Source organism: Battus philenor, unplaced genomic scaffold, assembly GCF_028537555.1.
Source record: "Battus philenor isolate CCGP_79_NKW_IND1 unplaced genomic scaffold, ilBatPhil1.0.hap1 SCAF_4, whole genome shotgun sequence".
Taxonomy (NCBI): Eukaryota; Metazoa; Arthropoda; class Insecta; order Lepidoptera; family Papilionidae; genus Battus; species Battus philenor.
Genome location: NW_027181704.1, coordinates 3,657,535 through 3,681,612, shown reverse-complemented (window position 1 = coordinate 3,681,612; position 24,078 = coordinate 3,657,535). Strand labels below are relative to the sequence as shown.

Genomic DNA, 24,078 nt, shown 5'->3' with positions numbered 1-24,078 from the left:
CATTTCTCAAAAAATAGATACTATATCACCATTTACATTATTTCAACCGCTAAACGTTCGTGCTGGACAAAAGCCTCTCCTTATAAATTTAAAATATACCGGTGAAAATCGACCTGCATCAAATGTCTTCAGACGACCTTGACTGGTCTTCTGTCCACATTGTGGGTGGAAATCCTATGTGCTTGCCAGTGGTCCATTCCAGAACTTTTAAACACCAGTGATCATCAGTTCTGTGTGATTTCTAACCTGCCCACTACCTTTTACTTTTATTATTATACTTTGCGTAATGGTGTTTTTATCATTTCATCGGGTTAGAAGTGGGACGCTTAAGGTGTCTAATTTACATGTCTGAACGGTAACTTGAGTTTCAAGGGCTCCTACAAGATAACAAGAGCATCAGCATGGGCTGTTACATTCGTTATATAGTCGTATTAAGCTATTATCGTCTCCATTCACAACATTTGCTTAAATGTTTTGAGCATTATAATATTTTGTCTTAGTTCTACCTATAATCAAATATCCTTATCTTTATTAAACTAAACATCAAAATCATTGTATATATCATTGCAATCAATATTAAAGGTTAGTCAGGTACATGTGTACGGTATGTTTCAATCTAGAAAATTATATTCAGAACTGTCATAGTATTTCCGAGAATAGTTCTAGATAGAACTATAATATCACTATTCTGCGCAGGCCAGCGTGGAATTGTTTAAATTTGTAATACAAAAGATGTAATAAATCAAGTGTAGGTCAGATTTTATCTGATACTCAAAAAGGTATCGTCTATCTACAAAACATGTGACGTGGATAAAATTCTGTTGGTGAAGACGTAATTCTAGTTTTTAATTCAAGATTATTTACCTCCAATTCTTGTTGTTTACTAAATAAAAACACTTGACTGTCCGTACTAGGCATAGGCCGAGTATGCATGCGTGTAAAGGGTCAATAGCCAATAAGCCGGTTCTATAATAATCTGGCATTTTTTTTGCACTATTAATATTCCCAGAATAGATTATGCCTCTTTTGCAATGATACAAAATAGAAGGACATTCGTTGTTAATTTATTTTATATTAGATTATAAATAGCAAATGTTTGAGGAGTCGTAAACGTCTGATTTATTAACCTTAAAATTTTATTTGCAATGAAATTTTATGGCAGACAAAACATAATTTTGTAAATGCGTAGTGCTATTTTAACACAATAAATGTTCATGTATTAGACTTTCAACTGGTAAATACTTTGAGTTAATATCAACGTTAATTCTTCCGAACGTTGAGATAATATATCGTGAGGAAATATCCTCTCCTTCTAGGATAGTGTCTCAATATTACGTATGATTTTTATTAGATTTACTTAATTATTTCACACTTAATATAGTACATGAGGAGAACCGTAGATGAACGAAAGTAACCGGCAAAGCCCAACAGATTAGCGAGTGGAAGTAGCAGGGGCCAGGCACACAGCGCGCAGAACTAACGGCCGATGGGGTTTGAAGGCTTTGGAGTGGAAACCACAGTCGAGTAAGTGCAGCGTCGGAAAACACAGAAAGCAAGCAGTTTGTTGCGGTTCTATAGGAAATCTATGGGGTAGTTTCATGACCAACAGTAGAGGTCTTATGGCTGAAATGATGACGATAAATTCTAGTATGTTATTAGTAATGTAAGACTAAACACACCATGTTGATAATCATTCTTATTTTAAGATCAAAAACCTACCAGATATTTGAAAACCCAAAAGAACCTGTCTAGGCTCTTGGTTAGTTAGTAGGTGGAGTTTTTAAATGTTGTCAATAGTACAGTAATTACTTCTTGCAATATCTTTAACAGCATAGTAAATCTACTAGCTTACTCGCTATCATTATGACTCTTAAGTAATCTCCTCATTATTCTGAGAGCAACATCGGAATAATCCAAACAACTACTTGCGCCAGTTCTGACGCGGACGTTAGACGAATGCAAACGACGTTATTACACGAACCCATCGCATAGGCATTTTATTTTTGAAATGGTACGTTTAGGGAATTTCCCAATATATTCAAACATCGTACCCTTTTAATAAAGGCTAAATAAAAGCTTAATCTTTTGACCTTAATATGGTACTTCAAGTTAAATTTAATTCTCTTTTCTCACGTTATATTAAATCTATTTTGCCACAATATCTTTATACATGCTCTTGGTTATGTAGAATATGGCGGTTTCGAGAAAAGCAGTACTAAAGGATCAAAAACATTTGGTAAAAATTTCTTCATACTAATGTCACGTTATAAAAGTAAACACATCGTGGTTGATCCGCAATATAATCCACTATACGATATAAGCGATAAGACGATGAAAGCGACTGATGCACACGAGATATTCTAGGAAAAACATCTTGATGTTTGTCTACTTCGTTTGTACTACAGCAGGAGTTAACTAGCACTTGCAAAATATACCTCTCTATATTCACCTACACTTGATAATTTTTTTTATATTACACACCATATTCTTCATTACTGGTGGTCGATTATTCGGACGATTCTTCTCGCCTATGTTTACCTAATTAAGTTTAACAAATAAGTATAATATTCTGCAATTGTTTCAATATTCAAGTTTTAATAAATCTAATATTAGAAAAATTATGTTGAGGGCAAGTTTCTGTTAATGTCTTCTATACTCAAGAAACATATAAACAAAAGTCCTCAAAAATATCAACACAATGATCATTTCATTGGTATTAAAACATTGTAACTTGAGTGCTACTGAAGCTACTGCGCCGTATCTTAGGAAAGCTCGGAGAGGTTGGGCTGAGAAAAAAGCTCCGGCGCCGCCACCGCGAGCGTTGACTTAAAATAAATATGTAATTAACAATTCTAGTTATACTCTAACGGTTAACGACTGGGTTGACTATGTCGGTCAGACGGTAGTCGGTTATGTTGGTAATCGATCTTAAAACTGTATATCTCACGCTTACTAGTAGGAAATATCGATTTAACATCATCTAGAACGAAGTTATCGAGATTTATTAGATATAATGGTACCGGAACTGCTATACCGCGTCTTAGTAAAAAGCGACGAAATGGGGGATAAAAAACATAAGCGCCTAAAGGAACGAAGTGGCTTATATTAACCTCAACTTTATGCGTGTATAACCTGCGGTTTTACCTTTGGTAACACCATAATCAAATACTAACCATATCCTCAAATCCGAAATAGTTCTGCACATAGAGAATATTCCACCACCAGCCTTGCTGGCACACTTCAGCGTTCTTTGTAACAAGCGATCCCCACATGGGTCCCGAAGAGATGTGGTCCCAGATGTAAGCATAGAATAATATCACAGCGATCAGCGCCGGAGTTAATCTGCAACAAATACTTTCACTATAAACTGTTATAAATATACATGTGTAACACAGATAAAAACTTAATCTCGTTTAAAATAAGAATAGACTCTAATACATTGTTATGGATAGAATGTGATAATTGAGAGGATGAAATGCGATGCAGTGAAGGATATTGAAATCAATGAGAATGTTAGGTTATTTGATATATGTTAGAAGAGTGAATGAACGATTATGTGAAGAATAGAGCTTAAATAAAAGACAGATGAAAAAATGTAAATGTCCCTTTCCCACAATAAGAGAGAGGTGTACGCCCTCAAAAACGGAGGCCATAAAAACCATACACTTTCTTTGGAATACATAAACATAAACACAGAACATAGGGCCTCCGGGGCTTTAAGATTTTGGTGTGAAGACCACAGATCGATAGGTGCAGAGTAACTTGTTAGGTCAGAAAGTGTTGGATATAGGCCGCTACCAACCAGTTTTTTTGGAAATATCTCGAGGCCTATTTCTTGCAATGTAAATCCTGTGACTGAAATAATGATTATAATGTAAACGATCTGCAATACTTTAACTGTGCTTAGCCGCAATTTTAATTTGATTCCCACTTTTAACGACACTTTTGGGTAGTTAAAATAACTTGTAGTTATTAATAATGATATTATTATGTGTACAATACTACATTATGCGGTAACACAAAAGTTAATATTCCATTTTAAAATCCAATACATAAATTTGCTGTATATAATGTAAAGAGAAATTATGAAAATAAATATTCATGTACTATCTTCTGTAAATAACAAAATAAAAAAATATATTTACGCAAATAAAATTTTATCGAAATCATGCCTCGATTACATCTCTAATTATAACGTGTAATAGGAATACAGTCGGATTTAACTAATAAATATTTTTCATTTTCGAACGTACTCAATTTTGAACCTAATTACTCTAAATAGAATATATTCATTTTCAAACAAGTTTCATTTATATTTGCATTAAATTTAACTATGTAACGTATACTTGAATAGTTAAATGTTTCAGTGATTATTTTTAAATAGAGGAACTAATTAAAGGTATTTTGTATTCTGAAATATGTTTTAGTTTTTACTACCTGCTCAATCACTTTAATTTCCTTACTGAGAATTTATTCCAAACTGCGTTTTATTCCTACTCTGTAAAAATGCGGCAAATAAAAAATACCACTAAAATGCTATTAAATATTACAAGGCGCTGAAAAAAAAAGTTCATATGTGTAGTAGATATTTCGAAATATATACTGACTGGTCATGATAAGACTTACGCTTGAAATTTAGTTGGAATATTCCTTTCACTGACTGGAGATTATCTAAGAACATATCTAAAAGTATTTCATCGGAACAAGAAATTCATGTTTTCAAACTCATATAGGTATGAAAGTTGGCCTAAACATTTTTTTTTGGAATGTTTAAAATTACCAAAAATGGTTTTGATATTTTTGGATATACACACATCGAAGATAATGCAGGCCACTCTAAACGAGGATTCCACAGCTAGTTAAAATATAACTGATAATATATTTTAACAGGTGTTCATAAATTATTAAAATATTATTCATTTGTAGAAAGATTTTTTTTTTGTTTTCGTTATAAATAAAAAAGCAGTTGGTGGTTTTAAGATCACTTTCTTACAGTCTATCTATTCGCTGAAATAATATATAGCAGATAAAGTATAATTTGATTAAATGAATATCATTCCCTTAAGAATACAACTTCGAACTTCTTTATTTTTAAATGACATTAGAGAAAATGTGAATAATACCTCAAATATCTGGACGCAATCCTCTTGACTGCACTGGATTCACCTTCAGTGGATATACGGTGAGCTGTGAGCGTGGCACTGAGTAGCAAGAAGCAGTCCGTGTACATCCAGCCGGCGCGAGACCACGACCAGAACGGCGAACTCACCACCTAAGTATAAACATAATCACTTTTAAATTATTATACCATATTTGCAATAACTATTAATTGACGAAACACAGCCGACCTATATATAAAAACAACGATACGCCTCATCAATGTTAGTATGATGATAACCAGGGTTTTGTATGATTCATAGATGTAAAAACTTTAAAGATGTCAATATAAAGCTCATTTTTCAGTAAAAACCTTTAAAGCTTGTAAACTTATTTGAAATCAATCTATCTTGAGTTATTACATTAAAATTTTTAACATTATACTTTTATATCGGAATAGTAATATTTTTGGTAAGTAAAGAGTCTACTAGGATATATAATAAAAAATGACTAATCTTAATATCTAGTTATAAGAAATTTGACAACGATTTCTCATATTATACATATTATATTATCATTACATTATTTATTATTTCTAAAAGCATTGATTTAATATATATCTCCCATACATTAATTGTTAAAGAATATACATTCACGCCTTTACAACTTTTAGATTTATAATTAACCACCCGAAATAGTACCGCGTTCTTGCCAACGTTAGACAAAAATAATGAAATCGAGATAAGTCAATTGTACTCGTATTATTTGATAAGGCTTCTATTAAAATAAATCAATACAAGATATACACATCTTTTAGTGTTTCCTGGTACACCCGTATATCGGTCGCTATGTGTAGATGCAATGGCCAGTCTAGCCGTCGGCATGACAATCGCATGTTATATCGACGAAACTCTATTTTGATCTGGTTTCTAGAGCTCATTGCGGCTCGCCAATTTCGAGCAATGACGTGCATTAGATGTTTGACGGGAGAGATTCAACAAGCCTCAGTACTCGCAACAATGGACTCCTTAGTAGCTTCGGAGCCTGGCTTAGTTCGTAGCGCTAGAGCGTTCTATATAAGATTTTCGTGCAAACCGACAAAGGTAGTGATAATGATGACCAAGGTGGTGACCGATTTCGTGGGGAAGAGGAATTATATGTATCCTGCAAATCCAGAAAATTTAAGCACGAAACCAAAAAAATGTATTAGTCATTGTCATCAAAGCACCAGTCATATTTTACGAGACGTCTCTCGTATACCATGATCTTAATGTCATTCTAAATTGACTTCAGCATATCGATAGTTAAATTTGCTACTAAATTGAAAACTAAAAGCCATTTAAAAAGTTCATAATTATTTCCGTATTCAAATGTTCCGCAGCGCATGCAATTTAACACCGCTAATTACTGCACGTTAATAAATATTATAGTCGTATAAAATAAAACCTTAATTTTATGCAACATGAAGCCATACATACAAGGTAATTGGTTATGAGGGTGAAGGTATATCTCATTTAACGTCAATTCTAAAGATCGATGATTTCAGAAATAATAAATAACATATGGTATATATTTAGCAAAAAAAACCTTTTCAAAATGATAATTACGTTATATTAAAATTAATTATTGTTTACTACTACTTACTATCTACATCTGAAGATTTTGTACTTCCAGATGCTATTAACCTATCATATTTAAAGCGATAATTTTAATGCAAGATGCTTGAAGGAGTCGAAGATTTGTAGCTTTTTGTTGATACATAAGCTTTACATTCACCCCTTTAAAAGATTTACGAGATTTGTTTTACACCAATAACAAATCATCCTGTAAAATACTGTGAGATGGTGCTTTATTTGTTTTGTTAAAATATATGTAAAAGCGTTACATGGTGCCATTAGCCTAAAGATATTACTTTTGTAGTCTGAGTGTAATTTGATCTGTAATATTTTTAGAATTAAACAATAATCAGCAGTTATTTATCAACGTGTTCACTAACCGAGACTTCGAGATAAAAAAAACGTTATGTTGTAATCTCGTGTAGATACACCGCATCTATTTTTCCAACAAGAAAGTTCAATATTATAAAACTAAATACGAACTACTACGATAAATATTCAAAAAATGACTATCAAAGTGAAGATTCGGAGGTAGTTCTATAAAACGCAATAAAGACTTTATTGTCTGTTCTCTGAATCCAGATTAACTATAAATATTTTATCTGTATCGGGCAATGATTGCCGAGGATTCGTTGTTACGACGGACTTTGATGGGAGACAGCTAGGATCGGCCGTCGGATTTTACGATACCTACAGATGTCAGATACGAGAACGATCCGAAACTTTTTCGCTTTCGCTCGTTTAGTTTAACATAAACAAAAACACGGCGTTCCACCGATAAACAAAGTTTTCGCATTGGCAAACAATTTCGCTGCACGGCTCAGATACGGCAAATAACTATCTGGCGAAGCTCCAGAGCTTCGGAACATAAGCGCGGTGCTTTTAGTTATAATCCAACGTTTTAATCTTATTTACGAATATGATTTATTTCGTGGATATGCTCTTAATATTACTTCTTCACTCAAGACGTCGATGGTTAGTTTGATAGAAACTATAGAACATTGATTAAAAATTATTTTCTATTGTTGGTCCAACATTAACCATCATTAACATTATTTCAGTCGTAGGATTTCCACTGTTGGACATTGGTTTCCCACATAAATTTCATGTAGAACCTGTTGGAAGCGATCTGCATGCAGCATCTTTCTACGACTTGAAAAAAGTCATGTCTCCACATCGTGAGTACTTTGCTACGCTTACCGGTTCATAGACCCTACTCCAGAACATTAAACGCCTAGTGGCCATCCGTTCTACGCTTTGTGTAACCTGCCCACTGTCACTTGATATTTTCAATTCATCAACTCTCTAGTTTGTCGGAGATCAGACCAATGTCAGTATCATACACCACTCTTCTTTTTTGTTTGTCAAATGGTTTATGCATATTTAATTTAATACCGGTTAAAAGATCGTATAATTCACAACTGCTGGGCTGGAGATACTATCTTCTCTAACTAACAAACACGGGAACAGTTTTAAACAAGATTTTCCATTTTGAACCAAAGTAGTAAAAACGTATTGATTTGTATATTTATAGGTCATGCTCTTTAATAGCCATAATTGTTAATCATTGCTTAAAGGTATTAAAAAGTTCAAAAATAATTTAAACCTAACAAAATTTCAATAAATACCATAGCAACTAAAAAACTAATTACAAAAATGTAAACGATTCGCTTGAATGGGGATTTTATTTATTGAATTATGCATAGTGTCATCCAAAAAGTATCATTAACTGTGACCACTTGTACACGTCATGAGAAAAATACCTGAAAAGTCCAATTTGATACAAACTAGAATAGAATAGATTTAAATTGAACTCTCCTGTAACGCATTTTCCGTTTTAAAACTACGAGGGTTCCAAGCGCGCACTGATCTAAAAACTGCCCACAACAAATTCGAACGATATTTTTTGTGGTTACTTTAGCAATATTTGAAATATAAATAGCACTTCATTTCCAGGCTTATCACTTAAAAATACTGCACTCTATACAATCCGGTGAAATAGGAATATTTAACGGATCAAGCCGAGGTCCCCTGGCAGCCCTCGGGCATCGCTGCCTTAAAAAGGTCTTAGGTTAGGCGCCATCTGCGATCTGCGACTTCGAACCCGCGCAACCTGCAATTTCCACTTGGGCAGCAATAAGTACAATAAAAAAACTACACATTATAATAGAATTTTTTCTTTCAAGTTTTTCTTTAAAGAACTTATTAAATTTATAACACGGTTAGAAAATAGTATACTAATGTTAATGCGTGGAATTTAATTTAGTTCATGTTGACTCAGGAAGCTAATTATTGTCAAGCACTAAAATACACTAGCACAAGCATAAAACTAGATTTGTAAAGAGCAACTGTTAAGTTTCTCGCCGGTTTTTCTAAGCAGAACCGCGTTCCGAGCCTGTGAATCTAATAGATTCAGGCGGCTTCACGGAAGTTCATCCTAACTAAGAAAGGGACTAATATATAGTTACTTACGCTATGCATCAGTAGTCGTGCAATGGAGTGCACCGTCTACCAGCCCGCTGATAAATGCACTTGCGGTAAACAATGCGAAACACAAATACCATCTCTAATCTACTCTACACTTGTTTCACCCCTCCACGGGGCATCCTCAGGAGACGTTAGACCGACCAGTACCAAACACCGAGTCAACAAAATAGGTCTAACTGTAATAACCAGTTAGAAAAAAGAATATTTTTATTTTAAAAAGAGTTATTAATTTTTGTAATTATTTGACTGAATTTCACATACAAACAGTCAAAAATAAATTTAGAAGCCAATACGAACTTTTTAATTATGCAGCTGCTAGCACTTCAATAAATGAGGATCTGCAAAGTTAAAAATACAGCAACCGTAATCTGACAAAATACAATTATCTATTTAAAATCGTAAATGATTCCATTAATTTACGAATTCAGGTCAACGTTTATTTTAAAACGTACCTACGTAAGCTAACTAGCAATTAGTCAATTTTGTATGACTGGCACGTATACTGAGAGGACCTCTAAACCTTTCTAAAACAATTACAAACTAGATTTATATGAAACTCAGGAGAAATGTTATTTTACGTGTTATAAATAATACCACTTAAACATACGCCTGAATTTATTTAATAGCAAAACAATCTGCGAGAAAAATTTGAATTCTAATATAATTTTCATGCAGGGTAATTGGTTATAGTAGTGAAAGCTTTTAAGGGATGTGAAATGTTTAGCACAATTGTCAGCAAAGAGATTTAAAGCTCTTACAACTATTTTATTCATCTTTTATAGATCGATCACTTTAAATCATGTTACATTTTTATTTTTTCTATTAAAAAGGTAAATAACTTCTAGAAATACAATATTTGCATGGACATATTACTATTTGATTATTATTATCATACCGCCGATACATGGCTTCTTAATTGTAACAAATTAAGTCTTATATTATATTTAGATAAATATTATTTAAAAACAATTTACTTTGGAGCTCCTGTAAATATAATATACAGAAAGGTGATTGGTCGTAGAAGTTTGCTGTCAAATAATTTATGGTACAATAAACTTACAAATGAATAGTTTCAGGAATTATAAATGAAATAGTGATAATATAATTAGAAAAGCATTTTGAAATTCGGATTGCTAGATAACAAAATTAGATTTATTATTTACTATCTGTTTCTGTAGACTGTTTACTGTCAGTATCATCAGTTTTTAGTCTGTCGCATTCCAATTGAAACTGTATACAGAGGGATTGTAAATATATGTAATCTGTGTAGCTTTTCCTAAGAAATGAGCTATACATTCACCCCACTCTCTTAAGCCTATAGCCAATCACCCAGGATAACAATAACATATATACGCAATATTACGGTAGATTCAAAAAAATTATATGTTATAACGTACAATTGTAAGTATCAGAATAAGATACAATAAAAAGTAAAAAAAAAAGTTTGATTGTTGTAATAAGAAATATTGTGATAAACTATGATAAAAGCCTTGTATTGTGATAATTAAGGAGCGAATGAAAGACGATGCAAAGAAGGAAATTAAAAATTAATGAGAATTTAAGATTTTGTGCTATATGATAGAAAATGAATGAATGATAACATGAAGATCGACATAAGAGAATGACAATAAAAAAAATAAAAAAAAAATATTAAAAACGATAAAATTCTATTCCAAAAATAAAAAAGAGTGTCCGAGAGGTTCCCAATCTGTTATTGAAAAAATGGACCATGAAAAAATGTGTTATAACAGGTTATTACATTCTGTTATAGTTATTATATAAATAAATCATATCTAACCTCGCTTATCCTCAATCTATTGGTATACGGCGTGACTGCAATTGGTAGGAACTTGTGGGCGACCAGGAGTGCTATGGTGGCAATCGCACGAACGCCGTGGATACAGGAGATTTCATCCGAGGTAGCCGGTTCCACGAGCTTACTCATTGTTCGGTACAAGGAGAAGACGCTTATTACGTTTTCACCTGAAAACAAACCCATAGTTAAACCATTGATTCGGTGCACTTCTCTAAAAGTAAACAGAATTGAAAATAACATTCTAGAACAATTGCTATTAAAAGTCTTTTTAATTTAATCGATAAATAAATCTTTAAGCAATTGAATTCTTTTGCAAGTTTTGAATAGTTTCTTTGTTAATTCGATGGATCTTTAAAAATGGTCTTCTTGCAGCTTATTTTCTAGCGAACAATTTTTATGTTAATTTTCAAAATCTATTAATAAAACTTCATTTTATTCTTCTCTAATACTAAAAAATCATAAATGAAGTCTGTAAACAATTGAATTCTTTTGCAAATTTTAAACAGTTTCTTTGTTAATTAGATGTTAAGTTCTTTAAACAGGTACCCCTGTTCATACAGCTTATCTTCTAGCGAATAATTTTTATATTACCTATCAAAATCTATTTATATAACGTCATATTCGTCCCTGTTACTAACGATCTATAAACAATTCTATAAACCATTGAATACTTGTAGTTTATCATCTGGTTCACAGTGCAAAGTTTGGTTAAATAACCTATAAATAAAAATCTTTTCTGTTTATTCTGTGGCGTGCATATCGCTACCGAAGAACAAGAAGCTACAGTACTACGACCACTCCAACAATTCAATCTCTCCGGTCAAAAATCGATAAAAAATTCTATAAGGAATAGAATTCCTACAGCTTGTTTTCTGGTAAACAATTTTATTATTTTTTGTCAAAATGTATTAATACAAAACTAATCTCTTCAGCCAAAATTTTTTGTAGTGAACGGTTATCTAATGCCTTATTATATTCCATAAAAAACAGTTTCTTTTTTTAAATTTCGAATGAATTCTCTATTGTTTGATGCATGTATTTGAAATTCGAATCATAGTGACATAAATTTATAATTAAAATTATAATAATTGTGGGTTCGCTGTGTTAATTGATGGCAGCATTGCAATAGTACCAACCTGACTCCAGAAAAGGAGTCTTAATTACATGCCATTTGTATATCGTCGTCGTTGTTTCAGCCCATATACTAAAGCCTTCCCCTGAAGATATCTATGGGGAGATATGCAATACTCGCCACGCTTACCAGAAGGGTTGGCGAATGCAGTGTATTTTTATGGTACAGAGGATGCTACTGCCCATCTTCTGGAAATATGTTCGTGAGCAGTGAGAATTCTGTATATTTAATGCACAAAGTGTGAATTATATAAGATATCGATAAATCCCAGGATCAGTCCTCTACCGCTATACTACCACTGCACCATTTGTATACAAATAAATAAAAGAAAAACTCTTTTATATTTAAAATATTATTTCTTTTAACAAACTACCTAACCGTTGTTCCTTTGTCATTACGTTTAATCTGATTATCTTGACATTAATCACCGATTTATATTCACTGTACAAAATAATACATGGGAAAGATTATAATTAACATAAAATTATAATCTAACCATTACCAGTAATATTTATAAACATTAATGCACGGAAAAACTCCGACTTAGTGATTGTATTGTGTAGATAATATTTTTTTAAATTTTGGGTTTGTTAAAAAATAAATAAATAAGGAATGAAATACTACTAGCTTTATTAAATCTGATCACATAATAGAGTCGCATAAGATCTAGATAATTTAAAACAACAAGTATTAAAGAGCCGCAACTGTTGCTCGCAGTTATGTACATCGGTAAAATTTCAATACGCACAAAGAATAACAATTGACGAATCAAAAGTTAGTCTCATCCACATAAACATAATGGATGAATTTAAATATTTTTCTTTTGTAATTAACCTCGTAGAACTCCGCTTTTGTTTTTTCAATTTGTAAAATTCGAAAGGGCTCGATTCAAAAACGTTGCGGAAAAAAATAGCTCATAAATAAGCAAGAATAAATCAAGGAATAAGTCACGCTTAAATTTGACGTGACGGAGAAGTGTCGTCAGGAGCAATTTGCATAACAAATTACGGCGTTCGTTGATTTAGAAAAGGAATCGAGTTCGAAACTTAGTCGTTCACCGCGTCGCCGTCGAAATTTGTTTATGAAAACATAAACTTCGCAATACAAGCGCAAGTGTGAAATAAATTATAATTTTTTTTTTATTTATTATCAAACTTTGACATGCTGCGACGTAATTTGGCGTATCTTATAAATAAAAACAGAAAACAATAATTTAGATGATATGAACCTTATAGACAGCAATGTCTAAGATTTTAAGTCATACGTAACAAAAGATAGCGCTGGAAAATGCTATAGTGACATGTCAATCTTCATATGAATCCACATTTCATAAAAAAAGTAAAATACGTTAGTCGCTGGGCTATGCTTTCAATCGTCTACATAAACGTCTAGAATCATAAAAGATATAATTAGGACTCTTAAAGATAGAAAGAAATGCAGGTACTTATTGCTGATGTCCTTTTTATATATCTGTCTCCTTAAATAGTCAGTAGTTCTTTGAAGTCGCCGCACAAGTTAGTCAGCAATCCAAACCTTTTAAAATTTTGCTCGTAACCCGTCATGGCTCGCACGTTTAGCAACCCTGCGAGCTTTGAACCGTAATCTTGTTTAAGAATCCGAAGCCGTGTGTGACACACGTGATACGTTTACCAATTTTGTTATTTATTTACTTTATTATAAAAAAAATTTAAGGTTATTTACATAAGTTTATAATATCCCAATGTCTTTGAAAAATTAAAAACAATGAATAAAAAGATATAAATATATAAGTATTGGAGATTAAAAGGTTACTGCAAGTTAACTTAATTTGGCTCAAGTATTAGTAAATAAATCCGTAAATCTGTCATCTCGTGGAGTGATTCATTTATTAAATTTGTATTTTATTAACGCTCTCTTTAGATTAGCTATTCCTTCTACCACTCTCGGTCTTGATTATTCGTGTAAGTTTTCTTTTCTTGTTTATTCATAACGAAATATAATAACACTGCTAAATACCACAAAACCTCCCTAGTGTTCGGTATTGTATAGTGTGAGCTAATCTGCCGTGTGTTTTCGGCGTCGAGCAGTATAAGTTCGCGAACTTTAACATGCCGATCTTTAAGCACGAACGTCTATCAACCGCTTAAGATTCTCTTTTGCGAAATATTTATAAAAGGTACTAAAACCACTTAATCCATTCGGATTAAGTAGAAAGGAATTTCGAGTTTTCTCACAAATAAGATAATTTAATTAAGACGTCATTAATTATTACATATTAATTAATTACTTATATAATAGAATCTTCCTTTTACTTACTCTTTGAAGATTCTAGAACATTTTTAACACAATATTAATAATTAACAGGAGAAGAGTTTACGTAAATATCGTTTACTTTGCGAATTCATCTCTTTGATCTATTTTTGGGATCATAATTAAGATTCAAAATGCTTTATTGAGTTGCTTTTTCTAGGTACTTAGGGCAATCCCATAGCGTCGTTCTCGGTATTTAACTGTGTTGAGATAAAATGGTTTTTAAAAGCACAGAAAATATCGCCAGACTTTCTTTCAATACATGCAAGAAAAAATCTTTTATCTTACTTTTATAATACCGCGTTCTTAATAAGGCTTTATTGGTAAAAAATTATTGTAACAAATTAGACTATTTATTCGCCATTCCGGTCTTTCTTATCGGAAAATATTGAACAATAATTGTTTGTCGTTAAGAGAACATCCTGCCTATATTTTGCCTGCGTAGTTTCAACAAGATGATGTCACACTTCACACTGCTAGAGACACCGTGGCGCTTCTTCGTGATTTCTTCAATGAAAAATTTAAAAGTCATTTTGGTGATATCCCCTGGCCACCAAGGTCAGAGGATCTTACCCCTTTGCACTTTATTTATGGGGGTATCTGAAGAGTAAAGTCTTCGAAACGAACCCAGTCACCATCAAAGCGCTTAAAGAAAATATCTTTCGCGAGGTCAGTGCTATCCCTTGATCAAATCTGGAGCAAGTGCCGCGAAAAACTGCAACCGGATTCCAGGAGTGTTCCCGAAGTGATGGACAGCTTTAAGATAATACTGTTAAATTAAATCCGCATAAGTTTTATTTTTTTATGTTTGTTAAAATAAATATTTAAGTATATTAATATTTTAATGTAAATTTTAAATTCGAATACTGCTACCGGACACCCGACACTAAATTAAGACTGATTGATATAGTAACAGTAGTTTAAAAATAGATATATCGCTTGTTAGTTTTTATGCATGGAAAGATATGTACACGTTTCAAAATATTTTAATGTAATTTCACAATAATTAGCTTTCATTTCTATATGACAAAACCGTTGTAGGAGCCGAAAAAAAAAGAGATTGCGCCGTTGCCGAAGCGTTGATGGAAAACTATCGGAACTGTCCCCAGCCTGGGGCCTGTGCCTCTCCTATAGATTTATGTTTACAACGATATTTTCCCGTCTTAGGAAAGGTGCGTTACAGCTGTTTCGATAGCACTCTAGACAAATTTTCCGGCAACTCGATAACTTGAAATATAGCTAATGATTGGAACCTCTGATTGTATAATTGACATCACACGATCAGTTTTGGCGGCTGTGTTAAATTTATTACATAAAACAAACCAAAACAACTCATAAACCAAAATCAGTAACGAGATTGATGAAATAAACCAGCCATTTTGCCAAAACATAAATAAAAGAATCGACGTATGCGTGGGTAGCAGGATTACGGGAAAAACACAAATTACTTTTAATTTCCGTAATTTAATCGGTAACCTGTCCAATGCAGTAACAGACAAAACCAAATTTTTGTTAAAAATAATTACTTAAATGCACACTAAATACACATTTGAGTAATACAAAATATTAATATTAAATATAACAATGTATAATGTAGTCAGTTTTATAAATTGATAGGTATGTAAAACTCAATTTAAAAAAAATATTTGACAGTCGCAATCGATATATAACATATATTTACGCAACGTAAATGAACTGCACGTGCAGGGCCTTTTTTTGCTTGACTGTATGTGATGCGACATATTTGATTGTTCCAAGATTTTGACTTTCATAATAAACTAAAATAATGCCCTGAGACAAAAAACTCCATAGTTTTTAACCTGGAATCAACATTTATTTTCTTATTTTAAATAATCTTAGCATTTTAAATCTGGCTGGAATGTTGTAGAACTTTGTTTATATTTACACGGTCGATGGCTATGTTCAACTGCTTATGCGCGTAAATCCGTCTTTCGAATGTATTGTTGTTACATTGCAACAATTTTAAAATGTTTATTTTCAATTACATGTGATTCATAAAATGCAAATATTTGTTAGGTGACTCTGTATATAATAAAAAAATTGTGTAATACACATACGAAAATCACTTGATGAGTGACCTCTACTTCAGATTTATACAAAAGAAAACAAATCTCCGTTTGTAAGACAGTTTATTTTGTATATGTTTAAGATTCAAACAAACCTGGGATATTATACATCATTCAAATTATCGAATCGATCGGATTAAGAATGAGAAGACCGGTAGACGAACTAAAGAACGAAAGTAGCCGATGTAGTCCAGCGGATTGGCAACTTAAAGCGGCAAAAAGCAGGCCACATAGCGTGTACATAGCTGATTGGGCCTCAAAGTTCTGAAGTGGGTCCAGGGACCGTCAAAGGTGTAAGACGTCCACTCATAAAGTGGGCAGACGATCTAGTTAAGGTCGTCACAAGAAAAATGCTGACCGTTTACAACCGGTCCTATTGATAATCTATGAATGAAGCCAATATCTAACTGTGGGCATCCTACAGCTAAAATGATGATGATGATTTATACTATAAAAATATATATGTTTAAAATAAGGTTTAGTTGTAAGGAGTTATAATTTAATAAGGTGTACATTAACCGCGTAATGAATCATTAAAACTAAGTAATGAACGAAACGTGATTGATACAATGATTCCAGCATTGTTTATTGTTTCTTAATTACATTAGTCCGCGCGGGCCGTAAATCAAGTTGATCGCGGGTCACGAACGCCGTATTGAAAATGATGTCGCATGTCCATTGATTTCGAACGATTAGTCTACGTGACCGAGCCCGATGCAATATTGCCCGGCCAGACTTGTATACGTAATTTATGTTAATTAACGTGTCATCGGTATTCCGAGCCGATTTGAATCGCAAACGTGTCAGAGTACCGCTGCTAGTTGCCGAAACAAATTGGGCTAAGGTCGAACGGATGCTTGGGGCTCTCCGATAACATAAGAAGATTCTCGTGTGAAAGATTAAAAATATTATTATTTTTAAAATTATTATTGAATACAATATTTTGAAGTATTGAAGATTCATCTGATATTTATTTTAAATTACAAAAAGTTTTAATGTGCAAAAAAAATAGAACCACGTCACCATTTTTGTTCCTCTATAATTTTTGTTCACGTATGTTTAAATTGCGACGTGGATAGTCTCCCTTTCTCACTAGGTTGACCGATGACATAGCCAGGGTCGTGTCGTATACGCGTATACGTATCGTGAAGATCTATGGGAGAGGCCTTGCAATGGGCGTCTTTCGACTGATATGTCGATGACGTTCAGTTGATGCTCGGCACGGTCGCCCTTTTCGACTCGTGCAGATTTGATGAATCCACCCGTTAAAAGTTAATACATATCTAATTCTTCGTTGCTATTAGGTTTTACTGTGATCCTGTTGTGGCTATTGAGATTGATAGTGTAAATATGTATGTATTGGTTGTTATAGGAAGCTTCGCACCTGCTCTCAAATAGATTGCACTTATGGTTGTAAGAATTTATATAGAAGCATCACTATGTAATGCAATGACACTAAAACAATAATTTATTTAACGTATTTTCCTCCTAGAGTTGTGACGAGAAAAGCTAAATTTAAATTATTTTAAAACAACATCCATTTCGAAATTTTTCATCACGAAAGTTCTTATCTCAAATGAAAACAATGACAGCTGCTATTATTGTTTGTCTCATTGGCTAATATATCCATCATTGGCACACCGTGACTCACGATCTACAAACCTTGAACTGGAACCACCGTCAAAATATTTAGATCTAAAATTAAACCATTACGAGTGTTATCTTTATATATTTCTACGTTTATGTTTCTCGTGAAATATCGGTAAACTAACGAATTATCCAGAAGAATTTATTAGAGACACCTCGTTAATTGTACGTATAAAACCTTATAATAAATATTATGCCTAAACATTATTCTTTAAATATAAATACAAAAGGGCTTTTGGGCATTTACTAGCTTTTTTATAAATTGCTGATTATAAAACATTACCTTCATTCACTAATTATTAAAACATCTTAGACTGTTGTCGTTAACTTTATGTTTACTTAGACCTGTTCAAGTAGTGAAGTAATCTATATATTTCCACAGATTGAAATTTGAGAATGACTTTCGACATGAATGCAGAAAATAGAAAAAAATTTAGATCAGAGGAGATTTAAATCTTAAATCAATCAGATCCAAAATTGTTTTAACTTTACGTCAATTTTAATGTTTATAAATGGAAACCTATTTAAAAGAACTTGGAAAAGTAAAACAAGGCTGTTTATGAGACATCGGTAACTAATTCTATATTAATAACACAATTACAGTACCTCGAAAGAAAACTAACTATAATGATACATCATATAAAGCATTATGATTATTGTCGTAGTGAAAAAATATGTGTATAAATAATAATTTGATTTCGCTTAAATGAAAAAGTAACTAGTTTCATGGCTTCATAAAATTAGTTACTCTGTTATGGACAACTGACTTTTATAATACATTACGGTGTAGTCTTTTTTATTGCGTAATAAATTTTTAATAATTTTATATTCTACTACATTTCAATAAATATTTCTATTAAAGACTTTTCAATTGAAAAAGAACTTGGTAATTAATTGATCTAATACTGTATTATGTATAAAAATAATCATTACAAGAGAACCGGTCTGACTTTGGTTTGGGCTCTTATCAGAGTTTGGAACTCTCGTAGTTTGAAGATACCTTTATAGAAGAGCTTAATCCAACTCGTATTTCTGTGGCTCTTCCATAGAACGTGAAAGAGCCACAGTCTCGTGACGTACATACGCAGTAATAATTACAGGGCTCATGAAGCTAACGTTCAATGAAAAGAATAGAGAGAATATATTTCAAAAGAATGGAATTCCTCAAACTCTTTGATCATATGATGGTCTTCACAAGATGATGAAAATCCCTAATGATTAGAGATAATTTTTTAGCAATTTTATTGAGTATCAATCGTCTCAATTAATACGTTCAATTTAATACCTACCTTTTTGTTTGCTATTTTCATTACTTCCTTTATCTGTAGCATCTTTTTCGTTGGCAGCATCATCGGTTGTATCCTCATTTACTTTTCGTCTTGCAACAAAGTCTTGAACCGTTGCTACTATTACCAGCAAAACCACCACACCGTACAATGACCTGCGCACATTAAAATTTACATCACTTTTAAAAGTATTTTATTAATTTTTATTAGTTCATAAGGTCATCTGAAAATTGAAAAAGACAGGGAAGAACTACGGTAAATACAAGCTTTACAATTTTTTTAATTAATGTTAAAAATAGTAACAGCCAATATTTTTCTTTCCTGCAGAGACAAAATGATTTACTAATAAAAAGTTTTCTTATAACTTTCCCCATTAATCTTTAATTCTTTTTAATTTTAGTAATTTGTTAATAAAGACATACTCACAACGTCAAAAGAGTTGGTATTGCAAGCCATTCTTCCCACCAGGCTTGTTTCTTTTGCATGTGACAATCTAGAGAATCAACTTTAACTTTTATGGATACTCCACTAGTGTACTGGTAGTGTTTAATAGCATCTCTTAGGATATTCTCCACATCCTCGGGATTACAAGGTGAAGGCACACAAACCCCCCAGCTTAACGTCGAAAAACGTGGTACGAAGTGACCTGGCTGAACAAATAACGAAAAGAGTGAATTATAAAAATACAAATTTTAAAATTTAAATTTTAATGAGGCAACACTTCCAAACAAATATATTTCAAAGCTAATAAATATCTGCCGTGCTCCTGAATCAACAAAATAACTAGCACATTATTATCAAACATCAAGCTTTATTTCCACGTCATGCTGTAACGAAAACATAATCACATTATAGTCATTATGAACGTATTTAATCAGAACTAATATGCTGACATTAAATTCGAATCCTGATAATGCTACAGAATTCATTTGTAAATGATCAGGTCATTAAAAACGCAAACATTGTTGGATAGGTCATTGACATTCTAAGCTTTAAAAAAACGATGCTGAAACTGTCCTAAAACTAAAATAAAATCAGTATAAAGAGTTCACCATTCTAAATATTTAGAGATTTTAAGTATTGAAAAACAACGCAGTAAAATATTGGTTGATTGACGTCTTATGTAGTCACTCACCTACAACGCTACTCTCTGTAAGTGTAATTCATACTCACATCATCAATTTTACTTTTTATCAAATTCCTCGCTTGCGCCAAATACACCGGTATCTCTAGTTCGGGATGTTCCGCCTTTAAATCGATACGTGCTAAGCAATATTTCCCCTGCACCTTGACGATACTTCCCGTGTCCAATTGTACACGTGCACGGCTCTCTAGGCACTGGTCGTAGCTGCCCAATTGGATACCATTACCTTGTAGTATACCCGAGGGAATCTTACCCGTGGAGTCAAGCACTGAAAACATACAGTTTAATGTTAATGTAGCTAGCTGTCCCTTGAGACTAATTTCCTACCCTCCACAGACGTATACACGTAAGCCTCTTTATTACCGTAGTATTTAATATTTTTTCATGGCATTTTTATTTATTTTATTTTGTTTGATGGCAACGAATAGTGAAGAGCTTACGCTTTGAATTTTAAATTACAACAGACAAGTTACATTTAAAAACCTACGATGGATGTAGATTACTAATAATGACGTACAGAACTGAACCCTGTTCTCGCACTCTGGGCCTCATAAACAAGCTCACAGTTACTCAATGAGTCGTGTAGAGAACTATTCCAAATGCTATCACTTTTATACGAGATCGAATCGGGAATAAGGATATTAACGTCGAACGTATGTAGACTTATATTGAACGTATGTAAATTATTTTTTGACAATAGACATATGCAAAGCAAAGGTCTCTGCGCAATGTAGAATAATTCATCATTATTTTTGAAACCAAAAATATTCGACAATTGATAATAATTTGTATCAACATATTATTAGCAAGTAGTGTTTAAGTAAAGCTAATCTGTTTAAGAGATTTAAATATTTTTACTGACAAATAGCTATTAATGAGAAATATTAGTGAATTTTTAACAAGTTAAATTAGTAAGTCTAGTTCTCATGTCATGCCACATTACTATTAGTTTTATTTGATTAATGTTTTTTATTCAGTTACTAAAATTTAAGAACTCGCAATTAGTTTTACGAATAAAGATATATTCAATATTTTAGTAAGTTTACTCAATTAACCAATCAGTAAAAACTGTTACGGTTTTGTACAAAAAATGTTTAAACATTTCTAGTGAAGACGGACATGAATAATTAAAAAGTTACATTTTGTTCATCATCGGTAAGTTCAACCACAAAGAAAAATTTGCAAACTTGAACAAGACTCTTGATATGATATTTTTTAACGTTTCTTACATCACTTGCCAAATTGCCTGAAGCAGTGCCAATTAAAATATTTAGCCAGTTCCGATAAAATAAAAAGAAATATTTGATATTTCTATGCCAATGTTTAAATTTTGTTCTAAACTAAATTTGTTATCATGCGTAAAATACTTTGTGTGCGTTTTGCTTCAAGAAATATAAAATAACTATAAGTTTTTAATAAATTATATTAAACAACAACAACGACTTACTATTTAACGCCCACAATTTAGTACCCCGCAACTGTCTAAGAAGGATTTGACCGTGACGCCTGCATTCAGGATTTTGAACACGTGTAAAATTTGGTGCAAAGGTCGGCAGAAATGCATAGAAATCCTCAAATTCACTCTTTAGCATGTTTCGTCTATGCAAAGCCTCTGTCACGTGCTTCAAACGATTGTCTTCTCGACTTTCGCTTTTTTGTCCTCCATCGTGCAGCTCGTTTAATGGTGGGTCAGTTTTTAATTGATCTGTTACTCGTTTCTTTTCATCAAGAGGCTTCAAAATTATATTTCTAGGCTTGTCTTTTAGTTTTATTGGCACTGTAACTTTGTCAACTTTTGAATGTTCCGGTATTTCTTTTTTCTTTGCAGGCTCCTTTAACTGATGTTTATCTATTGACGATTTAAGTATTTCTTTGTGTTTTATTAACGATTCATCCTTTGTCTTCGGTTTTTCATTACTTTTGTCTTTTGTTTGGTCTAATTTGTTAGTTAATACTTTAATTTTCTTATCGATGGATTTTATAGTCTCTTTACTTTTAACTTCGGGTATGTTTTCTTTTATTTTTGGGTTATCTATGTCATCTTCTTTACTGTGTTTAATTCCAGTAGAAATTTTGCCACGTTTTTCATTTTGTTTTACAGACTTTCTTTCATGCATTTTGCCACTATCATCTATTTTATCGTCATCATCTTTATATTCCTCGTCGTCACTATCTTCCGAAACATGTTTTACAACCAATAAAGGTTTATCCTCTAAAATTTTACTTTTAGGTATATTAATCTTTTTTCTTGACTCTATTATTCGGCTGTCATCGTCGTCGTCGTCATTGTCATCGTTATCGTCATCGTCGTCGTCGTCGTCGTTATCATGATCAACATTTTTATTATTTTTACCAAAAGGATCTTGAATTTTATCTTTGCTGAAGGTCACCTTTTTCTTATCACTAATCAGTTTAATTTCCTTTTTATTAAGGATACCGGAAGCTTTTTGTTTTTCTTCCCACTTAGAAGCCAACTGCCGAAGGTAAATCAAATTTTCATCTCCACCATCCTCATCTTCGTCTTCTTCACTCTCAATGGTTGATTCAAATACATGTTTAACCTTTTCTATTGTCTTTTCATTGATATTTTTTTTCTTATCTTGAGCAGTTTTTTTGATATCTTCATATACATGTTTTACACTCTCAGTTTTATATATTGGCAAGTTTTGTTTAATATCATTTTTATTCACATCACAATCTTCACACTTTTGTCTTTTTTTAAGCTCCAAAACACTTTCGTGGGAACCTTTTTGAAGATCGCGAATGCGGAATGCGGTTATCACTGTAACTAGGAGCGTAAAAGATATTATAATTAGAACAAACGTCCATCTGAGTCGCACCATGGCCGAAGCGAGACGCTCACGGCGCCATCATAGATCCGACTGATACGTTTTTCAGCTTCGCGCTCTGAAATTTATTTGTGTCTCACACATTACACACATCTCATTGACGTTTTGGTACTTCATTGATTACGTATTACAAAAAACATGTATTTTAGATATGTGTTTATTAAAAATATTTGGCGGTAAAATCACCGTTTCCCGGCCGAAGTTAATTCTAATGTACTGGCACGAGGGCAAGCTTTGTGGCAGCCGTCCAACGTTAGCGTAAAAATAGTGTACCCGAGGCGATTGTCCGGCTCGCAAGGTGATTTGATGACGGCGGTTTGATCGCATTTAACCTCAGCAATCTTACATATTTTATTAAAAAAAACTTATTTAATTACTTTTATAAAATTACATAATACATACTTTTTAAAATTACATAATACATAATAATATTACGCAAGGGAAATTTTCAAAGATTAAATTTATTAAAACTTTTTGTCTGATTTTAATCATTACTCATTTTCCTGAAGTCCTGAAATGAAAAAAAAATTCTTTAAATATGTTATTTCTTTCTAGTTCTTAATTACTAACATTAAAAATAAAAATAATAATCTTATTGTTCAATAACATCACTAAAATGCTCTATTGC

At 32.5% G+C, this 24,078-nt stretch overlaps 1 protein-coding gene across 1 annotated transcript in view; it reads right to left on the bottom strand.

Moving 5' to 3' along the window:
- LOC137928615 (uncharacterized) overlaps positions 1-23,627 on the bottom strand; it is a 32,959-nt gene extending 9,332 nt beyond the window's left edge. Inside the window, exons 1-7 of the mRNA XM_068771513.1 lie at positions 22,049-23,627; positions 20,631-20,869; positions 19,884-20,107; positions 19,461-19,612; positions 10,999-11,183; positions 5,124-5,272; positions 3,174-3,342 (exon numbers count right to left, since the gene is read on the bottom strand). Of these exons, the coding sequence (XP_068627614.1) occupies positions 3,174-3,342; positions 5,124-5,272; positions 10,999-11,183; positions 19,461-19,612; positions 19,884-20,107; positions 20,631-20,869; positions 22,049-23,444 (2,514 nt within the window). The 5' untranslated portion in view covers positions 23,445-23,627. The remainder of the gene's footprint in view (positions 1-3,173; positions 3,343-5,123; positions 5,273-10,998; positions 11,184-19,460; positions 19,613-19,883; positions 20,108-20,630; positions 20,870-22,048) is intronic.
- Between the last annotated feature and the right edge of the window lie 451 nt (positions 23,628-24,078).